At 33.3% G+C, this 27451-nt stretch overlaps 1 protein-coding gene across 1 annotated transcript in view; it reads right to left on the bottom strand.

The window, feature by feature from the left end:
- ADAMTS6 (ADAM metallopeptidase with thrombospondin type 1 motif 6) overlaps window positions 1–27451 on the bottom strand; it is a 270295-nt gene that overhangs the window by 227460 nt on the left and 15384 nt on the right. The window contains exons 4-6 of the mRNA XM_077773561.1: window positions 21578–21789; window positions 20993–21076; window positions 20343–20488 (exon numbers count right to left, since the gene is read on the bottom strand). Of these exons, the coding sequence (XP_077629687.1) occupies window positions 20343–20488; window positions 20993–21076; window positions 21578–21789 (442 nt within the window). The remainder of the gene's footprint in view (window positions 1–20342; window positions 20489–20992; window positions 21077–21577; window positions 21790–27451) is intronic.

The raw sequence follows: 27451 nt of genomic DNA, 5'->3' as shown, positions 1-27451 counted from the left end.
GTTATATGATCCCCAAAACTTATATGTAGTAAGTGCTCAATAAATGTTTGTTGAATACCTCAATAAATGAACATATGCAACTTTATGGCATTTTTTGGAGAAGATAGCAATTTCTATCCCTGTCAAAATTATTTTTAATAGCTTTCCTATTCCTTCTTCCAGCATTTCCAGTATACTCCTATGAAGTCCTAGACAACTGCCTTAGTCTTTGTTTTCTCAATATTCTTTAACATTAGGAAAATGGAGAAACTATTTTTTGAAGAAACCTTTGAAAATTACTGTACTGTTTTAATTGTTATCTTGCAGGCTCCCAAATCTATTTGCAAAGTTAAACCCAGATCTCCAGAGAAATGGTGTGGTAGGCAGTATCCCCTAAATACTTCACATATCTTTGCACAAACTATAATTCATCTTCTTCCCTTTTAATACTGTTTTTAAGTATGCATGTTTTGCTAATTTACCTCATGATATATGTAAATTAACAATTAAGAGAAAGGGCTAACGGTATGGGAGATTAGAAAACAAAAAATAACAATGTAAAATGAGGAAACAGAAAATCTGTGGAGAGCTGAACCTCATATATATTAATTTCCCAATGTTAACGTATTAACTTTTTTATAGAAAAATTTTTAATGTTTATTTTTTTTAAATGTCTTTATTTATTTTTTGAGAGGGAGGGAGACAGAGACCATGAGCGGGGAAAGGGCAGAGAGAGGGAGACAGAGAATCTGAAGCAGGTTCTAGGCTCTGAACTGTCAGCACAGAGTCTGACGCGGGGCTTGAATCCACGAACCATGAGATCATGACCTGAGCCTAAGGCGGACACTTTACCAACTGAGCCACCCAGGCACCTTATTTAACGTTTATTTTTGAGAGAGAGAGACAGTGAGAGAGCATGAGTAGGGGAGGGGCAGAAAGAGAGGGAGACACAGAATCCAAACCAGACTCCAGGCTCTGAGCTGTCAGCACAGAGCCCTACGCAGGGCTCAAACTCATGAACCAAGAGATCATGAACTGCGCTGAAGATGGATACTAAACCAACTGAGCCACCCAGATGTCCCTAAGTTATTAATTTCTTGATATCAGCTTCTTAATTGAAACATTTTTGCTTTGTATAACAGGAAAATAATTTAATTGCCATGTACAGAAAGCCTGAAATAAGAAAAGTTAAAGAAAGAACAGGTTAAAGGAAAGATTAGGAATTTGGTTGTGCATATGTTAGGCTTGAGGTGAATGGAGATGTCAATTAGGTAACAAAAACAGAGTTAAGGGGAGGGATCAGGGCTGGAGATGTATATTTGGATTTCAATGAGGCTTTAAACATTCTTAACTGTATAGATGGCACTTACAATCGTGACAATGAATGAGATCACTAAAAGTAAATGTAAGTTTGGAAGAAATTGTGAGAGAAGTGGGCAAAATACGCAAATGTTACATTTTCTCATTCTGGAAAGACTTTTCAAGAGTTATTTATGTTAACATTTCCTTAATATTGACCAATTATTGAGGTACTGATAATTCATGAAATGAGAAAGATATCATTTAAGGGGATGTTAGTCTTTGATAGATTTGGGGAGTAGGGTAGGAAAGATATAGTTAATTTAGTAAATAACCTCCTCAAATAATGCAGTGTGAAAATTTAATTAAAAAAGAGGAATAACTTCTAATGAATGTCTCTAAGTGAGTTTGCCCCTTCTTTATTCCTCAAGCCTTTCTCTTTCTCCTCTACCCTTTTACCTCACTCATCAAGAACACCTCATCTCCCAACATCTGAGCTCAGATTTTTGTCTGGCATTCAGTTCTTTGGGATAAGTTTAAAAAGCAAGTGAAATGCTAATTCAAATAGTTCTAAAAAGCCTTTTTGAACCGGAGAGAAAAGAGGCATTGAATTTTTTTCCACCCATTTTCCACTGCTTTGCATATATTAGCACTTCATCTCTCTCACACACACACACACACACACACTATCCTCCACGACACTGCAAGCAACATTTTTCAAATCTGATCATGTCACTTTTTCACTTGAATTTTTGCAATGTCATACTTTTTTATAATAAAACTTAATTTTAAAATAAAACTTAATTTTCTTTTTAAGATCTAGTTTTGTTATTTTTTTTAAACACAAATGAAGTAATGCTTTATGCATTATCCTATAATTTTGTTTGCCTGCTTTACTTTATTTCTTGAAGAAGTTTCTCAAGTCCATAATTTCTTTTTTTTTATTTTTTTAACATTTATTTATTTTTGAGAGACAAAGAGAGGCAGAGGACAAGCAGGAGTGAGGCAGAGAGAGAAGGAGACACAGAATCCAAAGCAGGCACCAGGCCCTTAGTTGTCAGCACAGAGCCTGACATGGAGCTCAGACTCACAGACTATGAGATCATGACCTGAACCAAAGTCAGACGCTTAACCAACTGAGCCATCCAGGCGTCCTTTCATGTCCATAAATTCTTGATTAGCATTGCATAATATGGACATACTTTACCTGTGTACAGAGGTTCCCTTTTTTTTTTACTAACTAAAAAACAAACAAAAGAAATCTATTTAAATACTCAGAAACAGGGGAAATGGTTATTTCTATACAGTGGTGCTAAACTTATAAGCATGCACATAAAATGGTCTGGCCCCTTCAACTTCCCTAATACTATTGCATATCATTTTGCCCTTTGATCACTACATTTCACTTCTTTTCCTCAAATCTGACAAACTCATTCTTTGACTTACCACTGAACTGAACACTTAGCAGCTGATAGCACAATGACATTTTTTTTACCATGACATATTTTCATCAATTCAAAAACAGGTTGGGGGTGCCTGGGTGGCTCAGTCGGTTGAGCGTAGGCTTTGGCTCAGGTCATTATCTCGCAGTTCATGGGTTCGAGCCCCGCGTCGGACTCTGTGCTGACAGCTAGCTCAGAGCCTGGAACCTGCTTCAGATTCTGTATCTCCCTCTCTCTCTGACCCTCCCCTGCCACGCTGTCTCTCTCTCTCTCTCTCTCAGAAATAAAACATTAAAAAATTTTTTCAAAAACATAGGTTTAATAAATGAATCAGTAAATTAATTTCTACCTGTCTAACCTCATTACACATAACTTCTCACCCACATTTTCCATCCTAAAAATACTGAACTTTTAGTTCCCCAAATGAGGCCATTTTCTCACTCACATTTTCTATATCACTATCTCTTTCTTGAACAAGTACCCTTTCCTATAGAACTTTCAAGTCCCTAAACGAAGTTATGTTTGGATTCTCCTACACATAAAATTGGGTGCTGCTTCTATGAATGTACTACACTTTGTCTTCTCAAAACCTGATTTGTGCCTAACATATAGTTAATAATAGTTCCAAATTATCACTATGACTCCCTACAGGTGCCTAGCACCATACCCAGTATTCACATTATGTCATTAATACCACACTATCATACAAATTTAGAGAACTTTGGTATTCAGCCTCAGGTCACCAACTAACTGATGTAATGTCAGGGGTGGGATTCAAGGTCTGTGTGACTCCAAAGCACACTTTGAAGTACTTAACAATATCTATACAATAAGTACTTTTATAATGTACTCCTCAGAGTAACTATCTGATTTTGCATAAAGTAAAATGTTCATCTTTACTTTTTATATAAATTCAATAAAAGAAATGCAATCAAGTCAAATAAAAGTACATTACATATTTCTTCAAAGGAGACAGACAAATAGCTACTAAGCATATGAAACAATGCTCAACAGATCCTTCAAGAAAATCCAAATCAAAACCACAGTAAACTATTAGTTGATACTCACTAGTAATACTGTGACCAAAAAGACAGATAATAAAAAGTGTTGGCCAGAGTGTGCAGAATTTTGAACACTTATACAGTACTGGTGGTAATGTAAATAATGGACCCACTTTGGAAAAGTCTGGCAGTTCCTCAAAAGGTTAATACTAAGTTACCATGTGACCCAGCAATTCCACCCCAGGTAGATACTCCAAAGAAACTAAAACACATGTCTACATAAAAACCTGCAAATAAATGCTCTTAGCAGTATTATTCATAACATTAATAAAGGGGGAAAAAACTCAAATATCCATGAAGGATGAATAAAATGTGGTAAACTGTGGCATATCCATAAATAGAATATTATGCAGCCATGAAAAAGAATGAAGTATTGATACATGCCACAACATTGATGAACCTTGAAAATAGTCTGAGTCAAAGAAGCCAGTTACAATATGATTATGTTTATATGAAATGTCCCAAACAGGCAAACCTACATAGCAAGTAGGTTTAGCAGCTCCCTAGGTCTAGGGGAAGTGTAAGTGACAGCTAATAAGTGCAGGTTTCATTTTGGGGGGTTGAAAATATTCTTTATTTTTTGAGAGAGAGAGAGAGTGAGAATGGGCAAAGAGGGGCGGGGGGGAGAGAGAGAGGGAGAGGGAGAGGGAGGGAGAGAGAGAGGGAGAGGGAGAGGGAGGGAGAGAGAGAGAAGGAAGGAGAGAGAGAGAGAGAGAGGGAGGGAGAGAGAGAGAAGGAAGGAGAGAGAGAGAGAGAGAGAGAGAGAGAATCTTAAGCAGGCTCCATGCCCATGACATGGGACTTGATCTCATGCCATGAGATCACAACCTTAGCTAAAATCAAAAGTCAGACGCCTAAACAACTGAGCCATCCAGGCACCCTGGGGGTGATGGAAGTATTCTAAGATAGACAGTGGTGATGGCTGTATAACTCTGTAAATATAGGGAAAAACAACCAAATTCTACATATTAAATGGGTGAATGTATGGTGTATGACTTAAGTATCAATAAGAATATTACAAAGGAAAAAAAAAGAGACTGATAGAACTGGATCTACGCTTGATTTTCCTCATCTGTGACATGGAAAAAAAAAAAGTACATTACAATGAACCACTAATTAAAGGTAGAAGTAAATGAGAATTCAGGTTCCTAATACATAAATGCGGAAATTACCTCTCTAAATTCTCCATTGTTATTTATTAGTAACATTTTCAAAATCCTAAAGTAACATAAATTTGGGTCCAATAAGAATTACTAACTTACCGATAACAAATACTAATCAGTACTTATATTAAGCATTATAGTATAGTTTTAGCTTTATAGTATTATAAAGCTAAGCATTATAGTATTATAAAGCTAAGCACTATGTTAGGCAAATTGGAATAAACGGGAACTCTCCTTACACTGCTTTAGAGTGTGTAAACTGATACAATCATATTGTAGATCATATAGCCAATATTTATTAGAGCTGACTACTCACGCCTTATGACCCAACAATTCTACTACTATATATTTACACTTGAGAACTCCTCATATATACTAAGAGACAGATAAAAAGATTTTGATTGTAGTACTGTTTATAAGAAAAAATTTGAAAAAATGTAAATGCTCATTGGTAAATTTGAATAAATATTCATACTATACAGTAGTTTAAATGAATTAAATAGACCCTTGTATATCAAATAGATAAATCCTGAAAACAAAAATAAATGAGTTTTTAAAATCAAATTAGAAAGGGACAATTGTAGTTTTGTAGACACTGCAACTAAAACAAAAAATCAAGCACAAAGTTAACTTAAAATATAAAATGCAAAATAACATATTTTATATTTATATGGTTTTTTAATATTTTATGTAACCATAATCTTTGGATACATAAGATGATGTAGCAAAAGCCCAAAAACATGGATGTGAAGGATCCACACAAACTTCAGTAGTTTGAAGACAATAGTTACCTCAGGTGAAAAAATGAAGGAATAGGGGGGCCTGCCTGGGTGGCTCAGTCGGTTGAGTGTGCGTCTAACTTCAGCTCAGGTCATGATCTTACAGTTCATGAGTTCAAGCCCCACATGGGGCTCTGTACTGACAAGCCCAGAGCCTGTACAGACACTGTATCTCCGTCTCACTCTGTCTCTCCCCAGCTCATGCTCTGTCTCTCTCTCAAAAATAAATAAACATTAAAACAAAATTTAAAAAAAAAATGAAGGAATAGAAGCAGAATGCAGGAAAGCCTCCAACTTTATAAACAACACATTTTTTCAAAGAATTCAAAGCAAATACTATAAAATGTTTACATTTGCCAAATTGATGTATCTATTATATTATTTTCTGTAATTCCTTTCAGTTTGGAAATTTTAAAAAAAAATTTTAAGCTTACTTATCTTGAGAGAGAGAGAAAGTGAGTGACAGAGAGAGAGAGAGGCAAGGAAAGAAGGAAAGAGAGAATCCCAAACAAGCTCCATGCTATCACTGGAGAACACAACACAGGGCTCAAACCCGCAAAACTGTGAGATCATGACCTGAGCCAAAATCAAGAGTCTGAAGCTCAACCAGCTAAGGCACCCTTCAGTTTTGAAATGTTTTAAGTTAGCTAATGGTATTATACCAATGTTAATGTCCTGTTTTGAAAACTGTATTATTGTTATATAAGATGCTAACTAACATTAGAAGCCACGAGAAGGTCATAAACTCTTTGTTCTTTTTTTGTAATTCTATAATTAGTCCAAAATAAAAAAGATTAAAGTGTTAAAATAAAAACAATAAGATATATTAAAAAAAGAAGAAACCATGTACTTATAGGGTCACCTGGCTGGCTCATTGGTAGAGTATGTGACTCTAGATCTCAACATTGTGAGTTCAAGCCCCTTGTTGGGTATACAGATTACTTAAAAAAATAAAAATCTCATTGCACCTGGGTGCTCAGTCAGTTAAGCATACAACTCTTGATTTCAGCTCAGGTCATAATCTTTGGTTCATAACATTGAACCCTACAACCTGATAGCATGGAGCCTGTTTAAGATTCTCTCTCTCCCTCCCTCTCTGTCCCTTCCCCACTAATGCACTCTCTTTCTCTCTCTCTCTCTCAAAATAAATGAATATTTTTAAAAATAAAAAAATCTTTTAAAAATGTACATACCCATAGATATGAAATAGTGTTGATTATCCTTATTACTATTATTTCTAGAACCAATATTATTTAATAATTTTGAAGATTAAAAAGCCTAATTAAAGGGATGAAAGGCCAATAATTTATATCTTATCAAGTTTGCTCTCTCATCAGCAAACTGTAACATTATTTCCATGTGTACCTTATTTTATCTTAGCATGAAATCCTAAAGTTGGAAGAAATCTTACAAGAATAGCATCAATGTCCCAACTTCAAGGCAAGCCTTTATTCAAGTCATTTCACAAAGATAGCTATATTCCTTTGTTTAAAAATCCCCTCACATGAAAATAGCATTACGTTTATTAATGATGTATTTCAAACTTGCCAGTTAGGAAAGTATCTTTTATCTACTGCCTCCACACATTAGAAAATAAGCTCCAAGAAAGCAGAGAATTTTTCTAGTTCACATCAGATTCCAGCATCTAAGATAATGCCCTGCACCTACTAGAAAACCAATATTGGAACTTAATGAAAGACCATGGGGGGAGAAGAAGGGGAAAAATAGTTGGGGAGAGGGAGAGAGGCAAACCATGAGAGACTCTTGAATGCTGAGAACAAATTGAGGGCTGATGGGGGTCAGGGAGAGGGGAAGGGGTGTGATGGGCATGGGGGAGGTCACTTGTTATATGGAAACCAACTTGACAATAAACTATTTAAAATAAATAAACGTTAGAAAAGATAAAAAAATAAGAAGGAAAGATAATATGATTATTACATATAAGATATTATTTTTCTTGTTGCTTAATATATTTCAGAATGCCTGTATCCCTTATTTGAACATTAAGTAAGTACACCTGGAGGTTTTAATTGTCCAATTTTTACTAACAGTTTATCTTAAATAATTCATTTAGTCTCTTTCCTTTAAAGGTAAAATAAAATATGTGCTTTAATACTAAACTCAAAGACACACCTGTTATTAAACTAAGGTTCAGTTGCTTAATATAGTTATCAAAGCCTTTTTTATACTGAGCAGAAAACATTCCACTTAACATAATACTCTTGTTAATTAGCTGCAAATCACCTGCTGGCTGACATTTGCCTTGTAATATACAGTCTTTCAGTCTCAAATTTTTACTTACATACTGGTTTATATGAACCCTTTCAATTTCCACAGAGTCCACCTGGTGCCTTCTAACTACAAAAAAATTCTTATATTTAAATAATAATGTTAAGAATTAAAGTTGCCCCCCAAAACTACCTAGGGAATGTAAAGTTAAGAAAAAACTCATTATTTCTTGATTCTAATTCAAATATTTCTGATAATAAGCCAAACCGATTAATTAAACATTATAAATGAGGCAAGATACAAAAAAAATTTAAAAAACTCATACTTAACAATTTTTTAATTTGGGGGTGCCTGAGTGGCTCAGTTAAGCATACAACTTTGGCTCAGGTCACAATCTCACAGTTCATAGGTTCAAACCCTGCATCAGGCTCTGTGTTGACAGTGTGGGGCCTGAAGCCTTTCAGATTCAGGGCCTCACTCTCTGTCCCTCCCCTGCTCATGCTCTGCCTCTCTGTCTCTCTCTCTCCCAAAAAGTAAACATTTTTTAATGTTTTTTTTTTTTTAATTTAATTTCTAGGAGAGAGAGAGAGAGACAGCGTGAGCAGGGGAGGGTCAGAGAGAGAGGGAGTCACAGACTGAAACAGGCTCCAGGCTCTGAGCTGGCAGTCAGCAACAGAGCCCGACGCAGGGCTCGAACCCACGAACTGCGAGATCATGACCTAAGTGAAAGCTGGACGCTTAACCGACTAAGCCACCCAGGCGCCCGGTAAACATTTTTTAAAAACAATATTTTAATTTCAACAGACTTGTACAGAATTAATATAAGTGAAACAATTTTATGAGTTTATTATTTGTGTGCCTGTTCTTGTCTTAGCAGGTTAAACCTAAGAGGAGACTCCCCAGTACATGCAATATTAAAGTTCATATGTCACTTCACCAATAATTTACAAAAACATTTGTGGGAAAATATCAAGCTATCAATTACTGACAGGGTAACAAAATAGAAAGTAGAAAGTTGCAGTCTTACAGGCTGGAAGAGAGAACGGAGTGCTACAGAGATATGGAAGTGTTTCTTAAAAAAAGAGATGAAATACCCAGAAAATCTCCCGTATCTAGCTAGCTAGCTAGAACTAGGAGTCTTTGCTGGTAGAAAGAAAGAGAGAAAGAAAACAATCTCCTTACATGAAAGGCCAACTAAAAAATTTAAAAGGAATGAGAAAACATCAACAATGGATGACAAAACTAGAGGGTAAAAGTTCCATAAAAAATAGCATATATACAGGGCCTCAAAGTAATGCTTCAAAACTTATTAATATAAAAAGGGAAAAGTCCAAGTGTGTGTGGCTGGGTCAGTCAGAGCATGTGACTCTTGAGTTCAAGGTGGTGAGTTCAAGTAGAATATTGGGCATAGAGCTTACTTTAAAAAGTGGGGGGGGGGGATAGGAAATGCAAAGGAGAAACATGACAGGCATCATGTTTAAGGATATCACTTTAACCAAGTGATCAAAACTAATACTTGGAAAAATCTATATCAGGTGCCTTCAGATATGGTATACTTAAAAAATATTACTTCAGTGTTACTACTGAAAAGTATGTATAAATCAAATTTAATTCTGAGGAAACATCAGGAAAATGCAAATTGAGGTACATTTCATGAAAAACTCATGTACTATTTAAAATTACCAAAGCCAAGATAAAAAAGGATTGAGAACTATTTCAAATTAAAAGAGACTCTTGAACAAGACAAAAGAAATAAATACAATGTGTGATATTAAATTAGATACTGGTCTGAGGCGGGAAATAGCTACAAAGGATATTAGGACAATTGATAAAATGTGAATATGAAATGTAGATTATTAAATAATAGTTCTATATCATTGTTAAATATCTTGATTTGACAACTGCATTATGGTTACATGAGAGAATTTATTTATTCTTAGAATATGCAAATTGAAATTTAGGGGTAAAGGAAAGGGGTATCGTCAGGTACTTTCAGATGATACACAGGAATTTTGAAACATTGCCTTGGGATTTTCACTTTCAGTCATGCTGGAGTAATAGGGATCATATTTTCCCTCCTGCATGAAACCATTTTAAAAATGTAAATGAACAATATATATAAAATACTATTTTGCAATGCACCAGACATCAGGAAATTAAAGACAATGATCCCTGAGAAACAGCAATCAAACAAAATAAGCTCTAGCATTACCCCAGCTTATGACCTTGAAAATTTCCATGCCATGGTACAGAGCTTTCCATGCATGGTACATGTGCTTTCCCTAAAGCCAGGAGAACACAATGCACTCTTGGAGTTGAAGAGAGAGCAGAAAACATGTGACACCATGCTAGCTAGAATTTATAGGACCAAGTACATGAGAATACAAAGTTACACAAAGAGCAAATTCTGGAAATTTGCACAAGGAAACTCTTGCTAATTTTTTACAATGTTTATTTACTTATTTATTTTGAGAAAGAGAGAAAGTGCATGTGCAAGCAGTGGAAGGGCAGAGGGAGAGGGAGAGAGAAAATCCCAGGCAGGCTCAGTGCTGTCATCACAGAGCCTGACATAGGGCTCAGTTTCACAAAATGTGAGATAGTGACCTGAGCCAAAATCAAGAGTTGTATGTTTAACCTACTGTGCCACCCAGGCACCCCAGAAATTCTTTCCAATTTTAATCAGTACATGGGTGTGAGGAAAGAACTCAAGTCTAGGGAAAGAATTATCCAACAAGATTAGAGAAGACAGCTATCACTCACATAGCATGGAATAAAGAGACTATTCCTACCTAGCCTAACTAGGAAACCCTAAGATTCATAAGAATTTGTATAGGTAGTGTTCAAAAGAGACTTACTCAGTATAGAGATTAATTAGTCCTACACTGAACAAGTCGTAAAAGCAAGACACACACAAAAAATCAAGTTCCAAGGAACCTAACTGCATTCCAGAAATCAATATTTATAAGAAAACAAAAATATCCAATACCCAAAATGGTAAGATAACACAAGGTGATATCCAATGAAAGATTACCATGTATACAAAGAAACAGGAAAATATAACACATAATAAAGAGATATATTAGTCAATTGAAAGTGATCCAAACTGACATAGATATTAAAATTAGCAGACAAGATTTTTAAAATAGCTTTTATACTTTCCAAAGCTTTCCATGTTCCCAAGTTTTTATATGTCCAAAGAGATGTGGAAGATTAAAAAAAATAAATTACTAGAAATGAAAAAAAATTATTCTAAGTGAGATGAAAATATAAATTAGATAGGATCAATGACAGATTAGTTACTGAGAGGGGAAAATTAAATCAACTTGAAGACACAGCAATAAAGCCTATCCCAAATGAAAAACACAGAGAAGACAGAACTTAAAATAATAGAGCTGTAGAATAACTACAGCAGCCAAATATAAGTTCAGTTAGAGTCACCAAGAAACGAAAGGGAGCAGAACCAAAAAATATATTTGAGCAAATAATGACTAAAAATTTCAAAAGTGATAAAATCAGATATAAGTAGCTCAACAACCCTAAACATGAGGAAAACTATTTCAAAACACATCATAATCAAGTTGTTAAATCAGCAAGAATATAAAAGTTGAAAACCATGAACACCCAAATTAATCTCATTAAAAATTTAAAGATATTCCACTCAACAACAGTGAATACACATTCTTTTCACCTGAAGTGCACTTGAAACATATATCAAGAAAGACCATATTCTGGACCATAAAACAATTCTCAATAAATTGAAAAGCATTTGAGTAATACAAAGCATAATTTCTGACGGCAATAGGATTAAATTAGAAATAAAAGAATGATCCTGGGGAGGGCAAATATTTGGAACTAAATAACACAATTATAAACAGTGCATGGGTAAAAAAAAAAAAAAAGAAATGCAGGGGAATTAAAAAGTATTGTGAGCTTAACAGATCTAAAACTAATACATAAACAAATTTGTGGGATGTGATAAAACTGTATTTAAAAGGAAATTTTATAACACTGAACATATCAGAAAATGCAGAAAGGTCATGAATCAATGACCACAGCTTCCACCTTAAGAAACTACAAAAGGAGAACAAACTTAAACTCAAGGTATAGGAATGAAGACAATAAAAATCATGGCAGAAATAAAAGAAATAGAAAACAAAAACACAATAGAGAAAACTACTAAAACCAAATCTGAGAAGGTCATTAAAACTCTAGCTAAAGTGGCTAGGAAAAGGAAAACAAAAATTACTGATATTAAGAACAGTGATAATGTCACTATATATTCTGCAGATATTAAAAGGATGACAACATGATATTGTGGAAAGCTATGTCATTATATTCTACAACTTTTTTTTTTCTTGAGAGAGAAAGAGAGAGAGAGAGAGAGAGAGCATGAGCCATGCAGAAGCACATGGAGAGGGAGAGAGAATTGTAAGCAGGCTCCATGCCCAGTATGGAGCCTGATGCAGGGCTCAATCTCATGACCATGAAATCGTGACCTGAGCTAAAATCAAAGGTGGACACTTAACCAACTGAGTCACCCAAGCACCCCTGAAATACATTACTTGAAAGACTCAAACTATCAAAGCATACTAAATTAAACAACTTAATAGCCCTTTTTCTCTTAAACGATTTAAACTGATAATTAAAAAAGTATCCAAAAGGGGGGGCCTCAGTGGATCAGGTGGTTAAGAATCTGATTCTTGGTTTTGGCTCAGATAATGATCTTGTGGTTCATGATTTCAAGCCCCATATCGGGCTCTGCATTGTCAGCACAGAACCTGCTTGGGATTTTTCTATCCCTCTCTCTTTGCCTCTTTCTCTCTCTCTCTCAAAATAATAAATAAATAAATTAAAAAAAAATTATCCAACAAAGAAAACTCCAGGTTCAGATGTCTTCACTTTGTTTATTATATAAAATTTTTGCAGAAGGAATAATACTAATTCTATATGAACTTGTCCAGAATATTGAAAAGGAAGAAATATCTTCTAACTCATTCTGGAGGTCAACATTACCCTATTCCCAAAAGCAGACAGAGAAATTATTAGAAAATTCCAGAACAATATCCCTCATAAGAAACAGATGCAAAAGCATAAACAAAATTTTGGCAAATTATATCTAATGATATATTGAAAGGATAATACATCATGGCCAAACTGAGCTCATCCCAGGAATGCAAGATTGGTATAACATTCTAAACCAGTCAATGCAATTCACTGTATTAATACACTAAAAAAGGAAACACAATGTGATTACCTCAATAAATGCAGAAAAAACATTTGACAAATTCAACATCCAATTCTGATAAAAACTCTCAGCAAACTAGGAATAGAGTAAAACTTTGTCATTCTGATAAAGGGCATCTTTGAAAAATGTAGAGCTAGTATCATACTTAATGGTTAAAGTTGGAATTCTTTCTCACTAAGATCAGGATAAGGATGTCTGCTATCACCACCTTTATTCCACATTGTTCTATCCAGTGAAAAAAGGCAAGAAAAAGAAATAAATTTTGTTCATGATTAGAAGGAAGAAGTAAAACTATCTTTAATCTCAAAAACATGATTATCTTTGTAAAAAGTCCATTGTAATCTTTTTAAAAGCTAAGAAACCTAATAAATAAACTTGGCATAATTGCAGGATACAAATCAATTGTATTTTTATATATACAAAAACAACAGAAAGTGAAGAAAGGTGTGAAAATCACAAACCATTGCTGAGAGAAATTTAAAGAGGCCTAAATAAATGAAAAGATACACCTTTTGTGTAGGTAGGAATAATCTGCATTATAAAGACGTCAATTCACTAGGTCTAGCACAAACTAAATAGAAGCAAATTACACAAAATCACGAATAGCAGCAGACAAAGATCACTGAGGGCCATCAAAGAAGTCTGCCTATCACAGGCACCAACATTATTGAAGTACCTCCACATTGTTTTTGTAGTTGTTGTTGAATACCCTTATAATTCCTATAAAGGACTCTAAAACTAGATTACGTGATGTAAATCTTAGGTCTTCTAATCTTGCCAGTCATTTCACTTCCTTGTGCCCAATTTTTCTCATCTACAAAATGGAGATAATAGAACTTCTCTCATGCAGTTATTGTGGTATTTAAAGACTAGGCTTCTACAAGACACTTAAGAATTTGGCACATAATTCAGGGCGCCTGGGTGGCTCATTCAATTAAGCATCTAACTCTTGATCTTGGCTAAGGTGGTGATCTCACAGTTTGTGAGTTTGAGCCCTGTGTAAGGCTCTGCACTGACAGTGAAGAGTCTGTTTGGGATTCTTTCTCTCTCTGCTTGTCCTCTGCTTGTGCTCACTGTCTCTCTCTCTCTCTCTCTCAAAATAAATAAACATTAAAAAAAAAGAATTTGGTATACAATAAACAATTGGATAAATACATCCATAAAACCAATATAAATAGTATACTTACTATTTTTTAACGTTAAGTGTTGATTATAATATACCCTTCTTTAATTTAACTAATTTTTACTATTACAAATCAACCTTAGTTTTAGCCAAAGAGTGTACAAAGATAGGTCATTAAATTACATGTATTTAGTCAATCTTAGGCATTGAGAGAAAAGCATCTTCTTATCCATTTTTTATTAAAGTTTAAGAAGCAAAAAAAGGTAATGCCTGGGATGAACATAACCTTTCACTGTTAAAAGTGTCCCAGATTGTAAAGGAATTTAAAATTTCACAAGTCTGTCATAATTCTTGATTTGAATGGGAACTGACTCTAGATAAACACACTTTGAGTAAGGAATCAACAAACCAGAGATGAGTGAACAAACTGAAAAAGGAAGAAGAGTATAGGTGGTATGGCTAACTAAAAATGAAGAACCACAGTGGTTACAGAATAATATATTTCAGAATGTCCAAATAACAAAATCAGCTCATGTACAAACTGAATTCAAGATTCCTCTGCTGCCTATAAGCTCACAAATTATTTTTTAAATGTTTATTTATTTTATTTTGAGAGAGAGAGAAAGAGCGAGCTAGCGACCCAAACAGGCTGTATGCCATCTGTGCAAAACCCGATATGGGGCCTGAACCCATGAACCATGAGATCATGACTTGAGCTGAAATCAAGAATTGGAGGTTCAACCAACTGAGCCCTAAACTCTCAAATTCTTAAAAACATGGTAATAGTTCATGAAAAATTCATCAGTTATTTCCTTAAGGATTAAAAAATCCTAAAATTAGTTTTTTTCCTCTGTTTTAATAATCATGAAGCTAATATATAATTCTGATAGATACATTCTATAGAAATTAAGAAAACTTGTTTAAATCCACATACTATAGACAAAGTTTTAGCAAGAAACTATTTTTATAGCTATTTTCAATCTCGCACCTGAAAACATTAGTTGACTTTGGAAATCCTAATCTCTTTAATATCCAGCAGCAACTAAACAAACAGCCATGATCCCTTAAGAGGATAAATATATTCATTTTAATTAAAGACTGAATTATGTGACTTGATGTGCAATGTTTGCATCTGTATTATGAAATGTATTTATATGTCCTATGCATTTCAACAATGAAGAACTGAAAAGGAAGTATAATTATTAAACAATAGTCTATTAACAGAGGCATTTAAAAGATCTGCATCTTGAATTTTCAAGAATTTAGTCAAATAAGAGGAATGAAGCCCTGGTATGGGCCACAGTGTAGATGAACATTGAAAATAATATGCAAAGTAAAAGTCAGTCACAAAAGACTGCATATTATATAATTCCATTTATACAGAAAGTCCTGAAGAGGCAAAGATATAGAGACTAAAAGTAGATTAGTGGTTGCCTCAGTCTGGGCTGGATGGGGAGAATAAGGGAATGGGGGATAACTTCTTATAGGAATGATGGAAATACATTAAAATTAATTATGGTGATGGTTGTACAATCTTTAACATATACTAAAAGCCACTGAGCTGTACATTTAAGTGGGCAAATTTACGGTCTATGAATTATATCTCAATATTGAGATATCTACCAAATATATACCAAATAATCTACCAAATAATTACCATCTGTTACCAAAAATAATTTAGGTTATAATTCCTATCTGAAATATATATTGTTACATACTAATATATTAAAGATGGAAAACATGATTCTAATATTTGATAGGAAAAATCCAGGAAATTTATCCATTAGTATGTTCATGTTAATTGCTCAACATTGATGCAAATACTACACTCTATGTCACTATATTCCTACTGATTTTCAGAGTATAAATAGATTTCTTGAATACTTTTGCCACAAAATAAATTTAGACATTGTCTTGACTTTAAATTTGGTGGAAATTTCTTAGCTTCCCTTAAAAATATAAATGTTTTAAATAATATGTCAAATTGTATATATGTATTCCTTAGTAGCCATTAATTTACAGTTTCTCAATACAAAGTTTAATAAGAATAATATGAAAGTTTTGTAACAACTTTTTAAGTATATATATACAGTCCTATTTTATCTTCTTAAATTCTATTTGTAGAGTTTCACGTAAAAACTACAAATCATTTCTTGATGAAGTTATATACGTTTCATATTCAATCATTTTTAAAAAGTTACCAAAGGCCCCCACATATTAGACATCTGTGCTACCAATACTGATATGGGTACTTGCAAGCTGGACCCAGCAACAAGAGAAATCCCCTCCATTGTGACATACCTCATGAAAGAAGAAGATATCAGTTGGTCCCTAGTCACCTTTACTGCTGCAGACAAATATAACCTTGGCCACTGAGTACCTCTGCAATCTTGACCAAGGCTAACCTCAGCTGACAAAGGGGTATAGAGACTACACTGCTGGAACTCCTCCAGAGCTAGAAACACCATACTCCATTTAGCCAGCACCCTTATGCCCACCCACAGATGAAGATCTTTCTCTATTAAAACCATTCCATAAAATCTGGAAGGAGTGCCTTCCATCCAATGCACAGACATCACCACAAATCTACAGAGACAGGGAAAATCAAGGAAATATGACAGCATCAAATGAATAAAATGATTTTCCAGGAAGTGACTACAAAGGAATGGAAATCTACAAATTGACAGACAAATAATTCAAAATAATTGTTCTTAAAAAGTTCAGCAACCTACAAAAGTATATATATCCACAACTCAATGCTATCAGGAAAAGAATATGTAATAAAACAATAGATTCAAAAGAAAGGTCAAAATTATAGAAAAGAAACAAATAGAAATTTTCAAGCTGAAGAATGAAATGAATGAAATTTAAAAATGTGACAGAGAGCAACAATAGCAGATGTAATTAAGCAGAAAAAAGAAACTGTGAACTTACAAACAAATCATTTACTATTACCCACTAAAAGAAGGAAAGCCAAAAAACACTGATGAAAGCCTATCTAAATGATGGGACATCATCATACGAAATAATATTAGCATTAGCAATAATAACATGATGAAGAGAGAGAGAAAGGGGCAAAAAACTTATTTACGGATATAACAGCTGAGAACTTTCTATATCTGGGGAGATATATGAACATCCAGGAAAACAAGGTGATCATACTGTACACCTTAAACATAGACAATTTTGTTTGTCAATTATATTTCAATTTTTTAAAAAATATCAGATAAAGCTATCTAGCATATAACAAATGTTCATTATATACAGGAACGTATAAAAATGAACAAATACATATAAAATTAAAATGTATGTATATATATAAATAGTTTTTAATATACTCTTTGGTGTTAATGCAGTATTTTTGATAACAGATAAAACAACAAAATTTTAAATATTTTGTTCTGCTTATTTATTTCTGTCTAGTCATGGTGTTCTTGTAGCTTTGTAGAGCACTGTTTTAAATTTATATCAAATAAAAAAAGAAAATATTATTTGCTAAGTGAAGATCGTATTTTGAGTCTTTATATTTTTTCAAAAGTAACTGTTATTACCTAAGTAACTATAGTTTCAAATGGTTTTCTGCTTAAAACATACAAGTCCCTAAGATACAGTTTGTCCTAGTGGAGATAAACATATCTATCAATTTTTCTCTAGAATTCTCAGTAAACACAATATACATTCTCCCTAGTGAGCTGACATTTCAGGCAAACATAAATCATGATCTTACCTATAAATAGTGAAGTCACAACGTTGAATATGTTAATAAATTACATGAAGCAATGAAAAATTTTAATATAAACCATCTATAAATTCTTATAATAATTTTCACTAAGAGTAAAAGTATGATTTAAAGATACATTCAATTTCACAAAGCAAAAATATATAAGGAAGAATCAAGCATGGTAAAACATACAATAAAAAACTCTGAATATTAGAGATGATATTCATTACATTTAGATGTCACTGCATGGTCCTAATAATTCAAAGATAATTAGACTTTCAAATAAGTAGACTTTCAAATAAGCTACAAGTTACTCTGGGACTTTACCACAATCCAAAAAGGCATTCTATGCTGTCCCAAATAGACGCTTTTCTAACCTCCACTATATAATCAATCTAAATGATATATATGAGATATGAACTCTTTAAAGTACTGTCCTATTAAATTCTGACATCATTTCTAGGGCTAGTGTGACCATTAAGAGACAAGTTTAAAATGAAAATATTATGTTCAAACCTCAGGCATCAAAAAGGCACTCAAAGTAGCTTATAGAAACAAGGAAGAGCTCTGCATAGGATCAGAAAAATATGTGGGCCAATTCGGAGGAACAAGTCAGACAGCTGAATGTTGTAGCCAGTGCAAAGAAAAGATGGCTAACTGCCCAGACATATTTCACTACTTAAATACTTATAAATGTGCTATACTAATAGCTACTATCATCTGATGCAAAAGTTAAAAATTGAATGCACATACAACAACAAAAATGTAAAGCACCAGGAGCCCACTGGGCATTGCCTTTTAGGGAGAGGCAGGATTTTATAAATATAAATACAGAAGCCAATGTAAATATTCTGTGATCATTTTGTTAACCATATATCACAGACATTTTCCTGTAGTAATTTCTTGACACTAATCATATCCATATATATTTTTAGACAAAGGTTTCTATATTTGCACAATTCTTAGTATATTTTTAACTCCTCAAATATATTTGGGAATCATTCCAAACCACAAGACTCTGAGGAATTGCAGAATTTATCAGACTGACATGTCAACACATATGAATATAGAACACATACAATGTTGTTTTTATTCAGCAAGCATATCATAAACAAAATTTTCTGGTTTATGATGCCAGGTAGATGAAATCAACTAAAGTAATTATAATTGTTAGAAAAAATAAACTTTAAAACTTTAACTCTACAACTTAATTAACAGCGTTATTTTTTAAAAAGCTAAATTCACATTATCTTCTGAGATCTCAAGATTCTGATGCCATTTAACTTTATACTCCCTCCAAAGAATTTAATGTAGAGTCAATGGGCATTGCAAATTAAAAAGAAATGACCAAGGTAACAAGGCAATTCCATTTCACCAAGATAGATTAATGCTTCCATTTTGCTTATTATTTTTTTAGCACTGATAGAAGGTCAAAAGACAAGCTCATCTTTAAATGATTTAAGCATGCTTCTCACTAGTCATAATCAGGGTATAAAAAACTAAGACAGCTATAATGAAAGTATAGTATAATCACAGTATAATCAAAGAAGATAGCATCACCAGGGTTTGAGCCCTGAACTTTATCTGGCTAGATGATGATCTTTAGTGATTTAAGTATTTTGAACTAGTTTTCTCATTTTTCACATAGGAATAATAATAATGATATCTACTTCACAGAGTTCTTGTTGGAGAGTAAGGAATAAAAGGATCTGAACACAGTTTTCTAAAATTGGAAAGAAATATACAAATTCATTGGGTTATCATCAAATAATAATTTTGCCTAAGAAGCAAGTTACTCAACATATAATAAATCTGCTTCTTTATACCATAATTCAGATATTTTTAATTAAATAAACATTCATCTAAGTAAATTCTGTAACCCTTGATCTCTTTGCTTTTAATACTTTGGAGGTAAGAATAATTAATATATTTTATAATCAAGAGTGATGACTCATTTTTGTTTTTAAAATATAATCTCATACTTTTTAATCTTTGTTTTATTAACTACTTCAAATAATAAAACATATGAGCTTCCAATTAAACTTTATGTGTAGACATCAGCCAGCAGAAGGAAAGATGTTCATTAAATTTCTAAGTCAACTCTAAATCTGTTCTTTTTTTTTAATTTGATCATTTGATGCAAACACAGTAAGAATGTGATATATTTTCTCAGTGGTGAATAACAAATTACCATTTTGTTTTGAACATACTTATTACCTGAATGAGGCTTTAGATAGAACCAAATATAGTTAAAATATTAAACATAACAATCAAAGGTAAAATATTTGCAACAAACCATACCTAGTAATAAGAACAGCATTATCGTGGTGGGCAATCCCATTTTCTGGAATGGTGTTTCCATCACTTTGGTGAGAGAGAATGGATTTCTGCCATTTACAGAAGCTATCGAGGGACTTGTCTGCATGGTGGTTTATCTCCAAGTTTGGCTGCAATACAACATGCATACCAGAAATGTTCCAAACAAATTACTAAGGTCAGTTGTTAAAACTTTTGAAGACTAAAGTGGGACTATAATTAGAAGCAGTGGTTTCTAGGAATAATCTCTTGCCAACTTTTATCTCTGTAATATCTGACCCTAGAGTTTAGTGTACTATTGAGCATTCTTTCTAGTTCCAGCTTTAATGATAATGTGAATAAATGTGATTATCAGCAACCAAAACCACTATTATTAGATCTGCCATGCCAATGTTCATCTTTCTACTGAAACATAGAGCTAATATACATATATACATATAGCTTTAACATGACATAAGAGGTATATTCTTATAAACTATTTAAAATTTGCTTAAAATATTAAATGCTTAGGAGTGAAAATTATATTCAACTAGAACTTGCTAAGAGGAGCAATAATAAACTATTTTATTTTATAATACATAATTCTATGGCTTGTCTTTTAAGTGTTTTAGATTTCTAAACTAACTCATTCTTACCTGATCTTCTGTAAGAACAATTAACCGGGCCACTATAATATTCACAACGTTTCCTAGGCTGGAATCACGGTAAAGTTTGGCAACCTGACCTCCAGAAAATAAGAAAAGACACAAAGTCAGACAAAAATCATAGGGTGCTTGTTTAATTTTTTTAAGAATGGTAAAATAATTGTTCATAAATTTAACCACTTTGTATATACAAAGACATTATTTGATCTCATATCACTTAGAATACTACCCTCAAGATGCCTCCATAAAAGATTTGGTATACAAATCTACCTCAAGAAACATTTTCTCCTAAAACTGAACTACAAATAGTAATTAAGAGGGTGACCTGATGTTTCAAGTCAAATAAAACCTTTTAAACATGATTTAATCCAACCCATTCAAACAGTCATATTATCTGAAAATGAACAATAAGGTCACCTTTACATTTATTTCCTATGGAAATGAAACATTAATATATCATTTTTTTCTCATTTTAGACAAGTATATTCTTAAAATCATTAATTCACATTAAAAATCCATGACCTTAGTCAAAACCACAAATTAAGTCATAATATTATATAGAGGCATCAAACTTACAATATTCATCACACTCAAAATGTAATGTTCAATGTCTTTGCGGCCATGGTAGCCCACCATCATTTTGTCTGCCACTACCAATGTCTCCACAAACCGCTCAATGCTTACTGATCTCTTCTGTCTGTGGCGGATATGCGTGCCATTAATTGGTAGTGAAGAAGGAAAAATAGATGTGTCATTCAGCCACCAAGGTTTGGCACTTCTTATGAGGTCTACAATAAAAAAAATTAACTAGTTCAGATAGGTTCACTAATTAAACTTACTTATTTTCAGATCTTTCATATAGACACACTTGTCATAAACTCCCTAAAGTAATAAGATTTTTCATAATGAGGAAAAGGGATGAGGAAATGCAGTAGTGAGAAAATTAAATTCTTTACTATTTTCAAAACAATCATTTTATCTGAAAAAATAAACATTAATAACATATAGCTGCTCATAAAAATAAAACAAAATAAGCCCAATGAATTACTTAATAAAAATATAGTTTTAAATAATAATTTCATATTATTCCAGTGAGCGATTATGTCATAATACTTTTAAATATAAAATATGTACTTTTTAAAGTTTTTTTAAAAAACAGCTAGGGCATTAACTTTCTAAACACTCTAAAATAGTTTCATTTTATTTATTTATTTTTTTTTTAAGAAAGAGAGAGACAGAGCACAAGTGTGGGAAGGACAGAGAGAGGGAGACACAGAATCTGAAACAGCTCTGAGTTGTCAGCACAGAACATGGGGCTTGACTCAGGAACTGTGAGAGCATGACCTAGGCCAAAGTCATAAGCTCAAATGACTAAGCCACCCTGCTGCCCCTCTAAAATAGTTCTGATGAAGAACATTAACACTGCAAAAATCTATTCCTTTTTTTAAAGTAATCTCTACACCCAACGTGGGGCTTGAACTCACCACCCCATAATCAAGCATCACATGCTCTACCAACAGAACCAGTCAGTCTCCCCACAAAATCCCATTCCTAAGATGCTTCTCAGTATTTATTTTAAAAAATTTTTAACGTTTTGTTTATTTTTGAGAGAGAGAGAGAGAGACAGCGTGAGTAGGGAAGGGTCAGAGAAAGAGGGAGACACAGAATCCGAAGATAGGCTCTAGGCTCTGAGCTGTCAGCACAGAGCCCGACAGAGGGCTCGAACCTATGAACCCCAAGATCGTGACCTGAGCCGAAGTCAGACACTTAACCGACTGAGCCACCCAGGCGCCCCTCAGTATTTATTTTAAAGTATTATCCTTTTATTAAACTTTCTTAATTATAGCAATTCTACTGCCCTGGAAATCTCAATGCTTTTTTTTTTTTTAAGGTTTATTTATTTATTCTGAGAGAGAGGGAGTGAGCATAAGTGGGGGAGGGGCAGCAAGAGAGGAAGAAAGAATCCTAAGCAGGCTCAGGACTGTCAGTGCAGAGCCCCACTCAGGGCTTGATCTCATGAACCACAAGATCACAACCTGAGCCGAAATCAAGAGTCAGTTGCTTAAATGAATGAGTCACACAGGCACCCCTAGAAATCCCAATTCTCAAAGACTGTGAATTATTTTTTCGTTTAATTTTGTGGTGTACAACTATTTATACTGACAGAGTACCCAGAATTTTTCTCTTCTAAAACCTAGAGGTAAATGGTGTTAGAATGAGAGGCGAAAGATTATGGTTCTGGCATGACTTGCTTTAAACCACATTTTACTGTGGATTACAGTTTAATCCTTTGTTTTCTAGACCTTTGGTCCTTCAGTACACAGGCAGCCTTTTAGTACTATGCATCTGTAAACACTTGACTCATTTATATTCATCTTTATTTAATAAACTTCAAGAGGTACAGGTCCTCTGTATATTTCACTTTCATATCTGTATGTTGAGTAAGAAGTCTTTCTAACATCTACTTATTGAAAAATTTAGTGATGAAAATCAGATTAATTTATATAATATGCTTGACAGAAATTGGCAGTATTCTCTATTATTTTTCTAATTTCTTTAGCCTTTGCCTTTTAAAAATTACTTTGATAAAAGTTATAAATTTTAAGAAATAAGAGATGGAAATGACTATGAAAAGTATCAGTAAAATATTTTTTTAAGCTTATATAAGTTAAATAAGCATTTTTATTCCTAAAGGTCAAGAAAGGCAGAGACATACTACTTATTTCAAAAGTATAACTTCCAGGGCACCTGGGTGGCTCAGTCGGTTAAGCTTCCAAGTCTTGATTTTAGCTCAGGTCATGATCTCACGGTTAGTGAGTTTGAACCCTGCACTGGGCTCCACGCTAATGGCATAGAGCCTCTTAGAAGTCTCTCTCTCCCTCTCTCTCTGTCCTTCCACCACTCCACATATTCTCTCTGTCTTCTCAAATTAATAAATAAACATGAAAAAAAATGTACACCTCCCAGACAGCCAATAAGTATTCCCCGATTCTAGAAAGACTCTTAAGGAGCCCACCATGACTTCTTATTGTTCACACTTTGTATGATCTCTTCCCCTTTAGTGTGGATAGGACCTGTGACTTGTTTCTAAACAGTATAATAGAGCAAAGATAATGGGATGTGACTGATTATATATCAATGAGTACATAATTATGTTACATAATCCTGTAGCATTTTTTTTCCTAGAGTCCCTCCCTTGCTGACTTATAGGAAGAAAGCAACCAAGTTGGTGAACTCTACATGGCAAGGAACTACCACAGCCTCTGGCAGACAACCAGCCCCAAACTAAAGTTTTCAGTCTTATAATAGCAAGGAACTGAATGCTGCCAACAACCATGGGAATAGGAAGGTAGATTCCTCCCAAATCAAGGCTCCAGATGAGAACCCAGTACTGGCTAAGTTGATAATTCATTCATGCACAACTTTTGTCCATAGCAACTATGAGATAATAAAACCATATTGCTTACGCCACTGAGTTTGTAGTAGTATTGTGCTGAAATGGTCAAAATCCTTTCTGCATTAACATAATTCCAATTTCTTTTGCTTGGTCTTCCATGATCATAAAACCACTCATGTATTCAAATCATCCTTGTTTTCCCTTTCTCTGGATGGACAGCCTAAATGTCTAAATATAGGATTTAACTTCAATGATTTTGGTCATTTTCACTTCTCTGCTCCATTCAACTTCTCCTTATATTTATTTCAAGTATTATGAAAAAAATTAGATATGATTGGGCAAAATAAAGATAGCAACAGTGTTTCTCATTAGACAGCATTCAGTATAAGGTAGCTACTGTTATCATCATTTTCATAAATCTCAGACTTATATTGTTAGTTTGCTTATCACTCCATCAGATAAATGTATATATAATGTCTTTGATGCACATTCTTTTTTTTTAAGTTTATTTATTTATTTTGATAGAGAGCAGGTGCAAGTGGGACAGGGCAGAAAGAGAGGGAGAGAGAGAGAATCCCAGGTAGACTCCACAAGGCCAGCATACAGCCTGACGCAGGGCTCGAATTCACAAACCATAAAATCATGACCTGAGCTGAAGTTGGACACCCTACTGACTGAGCCACCCAGGACATTTGCAAATGGAAAGAGTATTATATACAAAAAAAACTGTACTATGATGAATGAATGAGTACAATTGAGATGTCTGGTTTCATTTTAAAGATTAAATTAATCCAGCATGATTAGATCATTACAAACCAGTATCTACATTCCATAATTATCAAATGACTGTTTAATGTTAAGCTTAATCATCTGTAACTAATATCTTTTTTAGTCTAATATAGAATACACAATTGACTTGTTTTGTTTCAAAACAAAGATTAGTAGATATTCAAATGATACTCATTACATATGCTTTGCTCAATTTAATTTTGCATAAAATGTGAAATGTTAGAGAGAATATTCCTCCATAAACATATACAATAAAGAACTTTTCCCCAAAACCAAATACATGGATCTTTTTGCCATCTGAAACAAGATCTTCAATTTTTGATCAATCTCAACATATTTTTAAATACATACATTCACAATTAATGCATTGACCTGCTTTATTTTTCACTAAAAGCACTATTACTTCTTGATAGTTGGCTATGTATTTATTTGTCTCCTTGACTCTTTTTTTTAGTTAACTGTCTCTATTCACTAGAATACAAGCTTCATGGGAGCAGTAACTTTTCCTGTTTTATTTATTGCTGCATCCCCAACATCTAGAATAGCCTGACACATAAATGCTTAATGAATATTTATCTAATAAGTGCATATGTAAATCATGCAAGTATAGAGACATAATATCTATATCAATGGATAATGAGAGCATTCGGTTATCCCTGGGTAATGGTAAAGGAGCAACTTCCACTTCCTCATTTTTCTTTTTACCCCATATTTACTAAATTTTCTACAAAAAGCAAATATTTTTCATAATTTTTTAAAAATTGATAGCATCATCTAATTAGAATGGGAAAGTTTATATCTAAGATAAATATACCCACTTTCAAAAGCATTTTTCTCTTATATTTTGATATAAAATTACATTCCCAAAAACCAGTTAATTGGCAATTAACACCCATAAATGCACATGTCATTTGAATTATGCTGTCAAAATAGTATCAAAATTAAGATCAGTAGTTGTTTTTTAAATTTTTTTAATTTTTTTTTTTTTTTTAATTTTTTTTTTTTTTTAATTTTTTTTTTTTTTTAATTTTTTTTTTTTTTTAATTTTTTAAATTTATTTCTGAGAGAGAAGATCAGTAGTTCTTAACTAGACATAATTCAGACTCATTAAACACAAAATATTTTTTTCTAGTGATATTCGTATGGAACTGAGGGAACTACTATAATTTTTTTCCACTCATGGGAATCCATGAAGTGTTTGACGGTGTATAATAAAACCAGATTTAAGAGACAGCACACTAAAGACAGAATAACAAACCTGAAGACAGGAAGACCAGTTAGAAAGTCATTATAGTGGTATAGGCAAGAGATGACAGGAGTCAGAACTAAATGGACTGGTGTTAAAGGTAACAGAAAGGACCAGTAAATAGATTTAAAATGAGGCAATAGTCACAGTAATCCATTCAAGATTTTTCAGTTATTCAAGAATATCTCACTGACCTGCTTTATTTTTTGCTAATAGCACAGTAACCTAGGGGGAGAGACTGTGGAAGAAAATACATTCCCCCAAAGGGGCAGAATTATATGATGCAATAAGAGTGGATTTGACTAGTGCCTAAACCTTTGAAAAAGAAGGATCTGCCCAAGTAAGGCCAGTGAATAATAAGATAGGCACTTCAAAAGAGGATAATTTGAATATCTAAGGGATAAGAGATATTTTTCAGAATATTATGAAATCTTTTAAGTATTTTTACAAAAAGTGATCTTTATGATCGTGAAGTAAAGAATCTCATGTTATAGCAAAAGTGATGGGAAAATTATTTCACAATAAACAAGTAAATATCTGAATCCTAGTTTTTCAAGAATTTATATATAGTTTTATTTATAGCCTAAATTTTACTAAATATAAGAAAAACTATTTGTATAATGTTTAGTTTCATTACTCAATGATTTTTTTTCACTGTCTCCTATGAAATTTTATTTCATGTTTTAAGTGGATTCACTTTAAGTCACCTTTTTCTAGTACCAATTATTCTTCATCAAGAAAGACCTTCTAGAGATTATCCATGAAAAGAATATGCAGAAGGAGAACAGTCAGTTGAAGAAAGAACTTGAAAGAACACTTATATTTAAGGCAGAAGGAGCCCAAGAAGCATATGGATATAAAACTAAAGAGTGATGCATCCACTAATTTCTAAGATAAACCATTTTCTTTTTTTTTTATAAACCTACTTGTTGAACCCATCCCATTCTTTTCTAAAATCACTTGTTGGTGAACTTCTCTTTGTATTAAGCTAAAACCTGCTTCTGAAATACTCTACCCC

This window comes from Crocuta crocuta, unplaced genomic scaffold (genome assembly GCF_008692635.1).
Source record: "Crocuta crocuta isolate KB4526 unplaced genomic scaffold, BGI_CrCroc_1.0 scaffold383, whole genome shotgun sequence".
Lineage (NCBI taxonomy): Eukaryota > Metazoa > Chordata > Mammalia > Carnivora > Hyaenidae > Crocuta > Crocuta crocuta.
The sequence above is the reverse complement of the archived record's forward strand: the minus strand, read 5'-3'. Positions and strand labels throughout refer to the sequence as shown.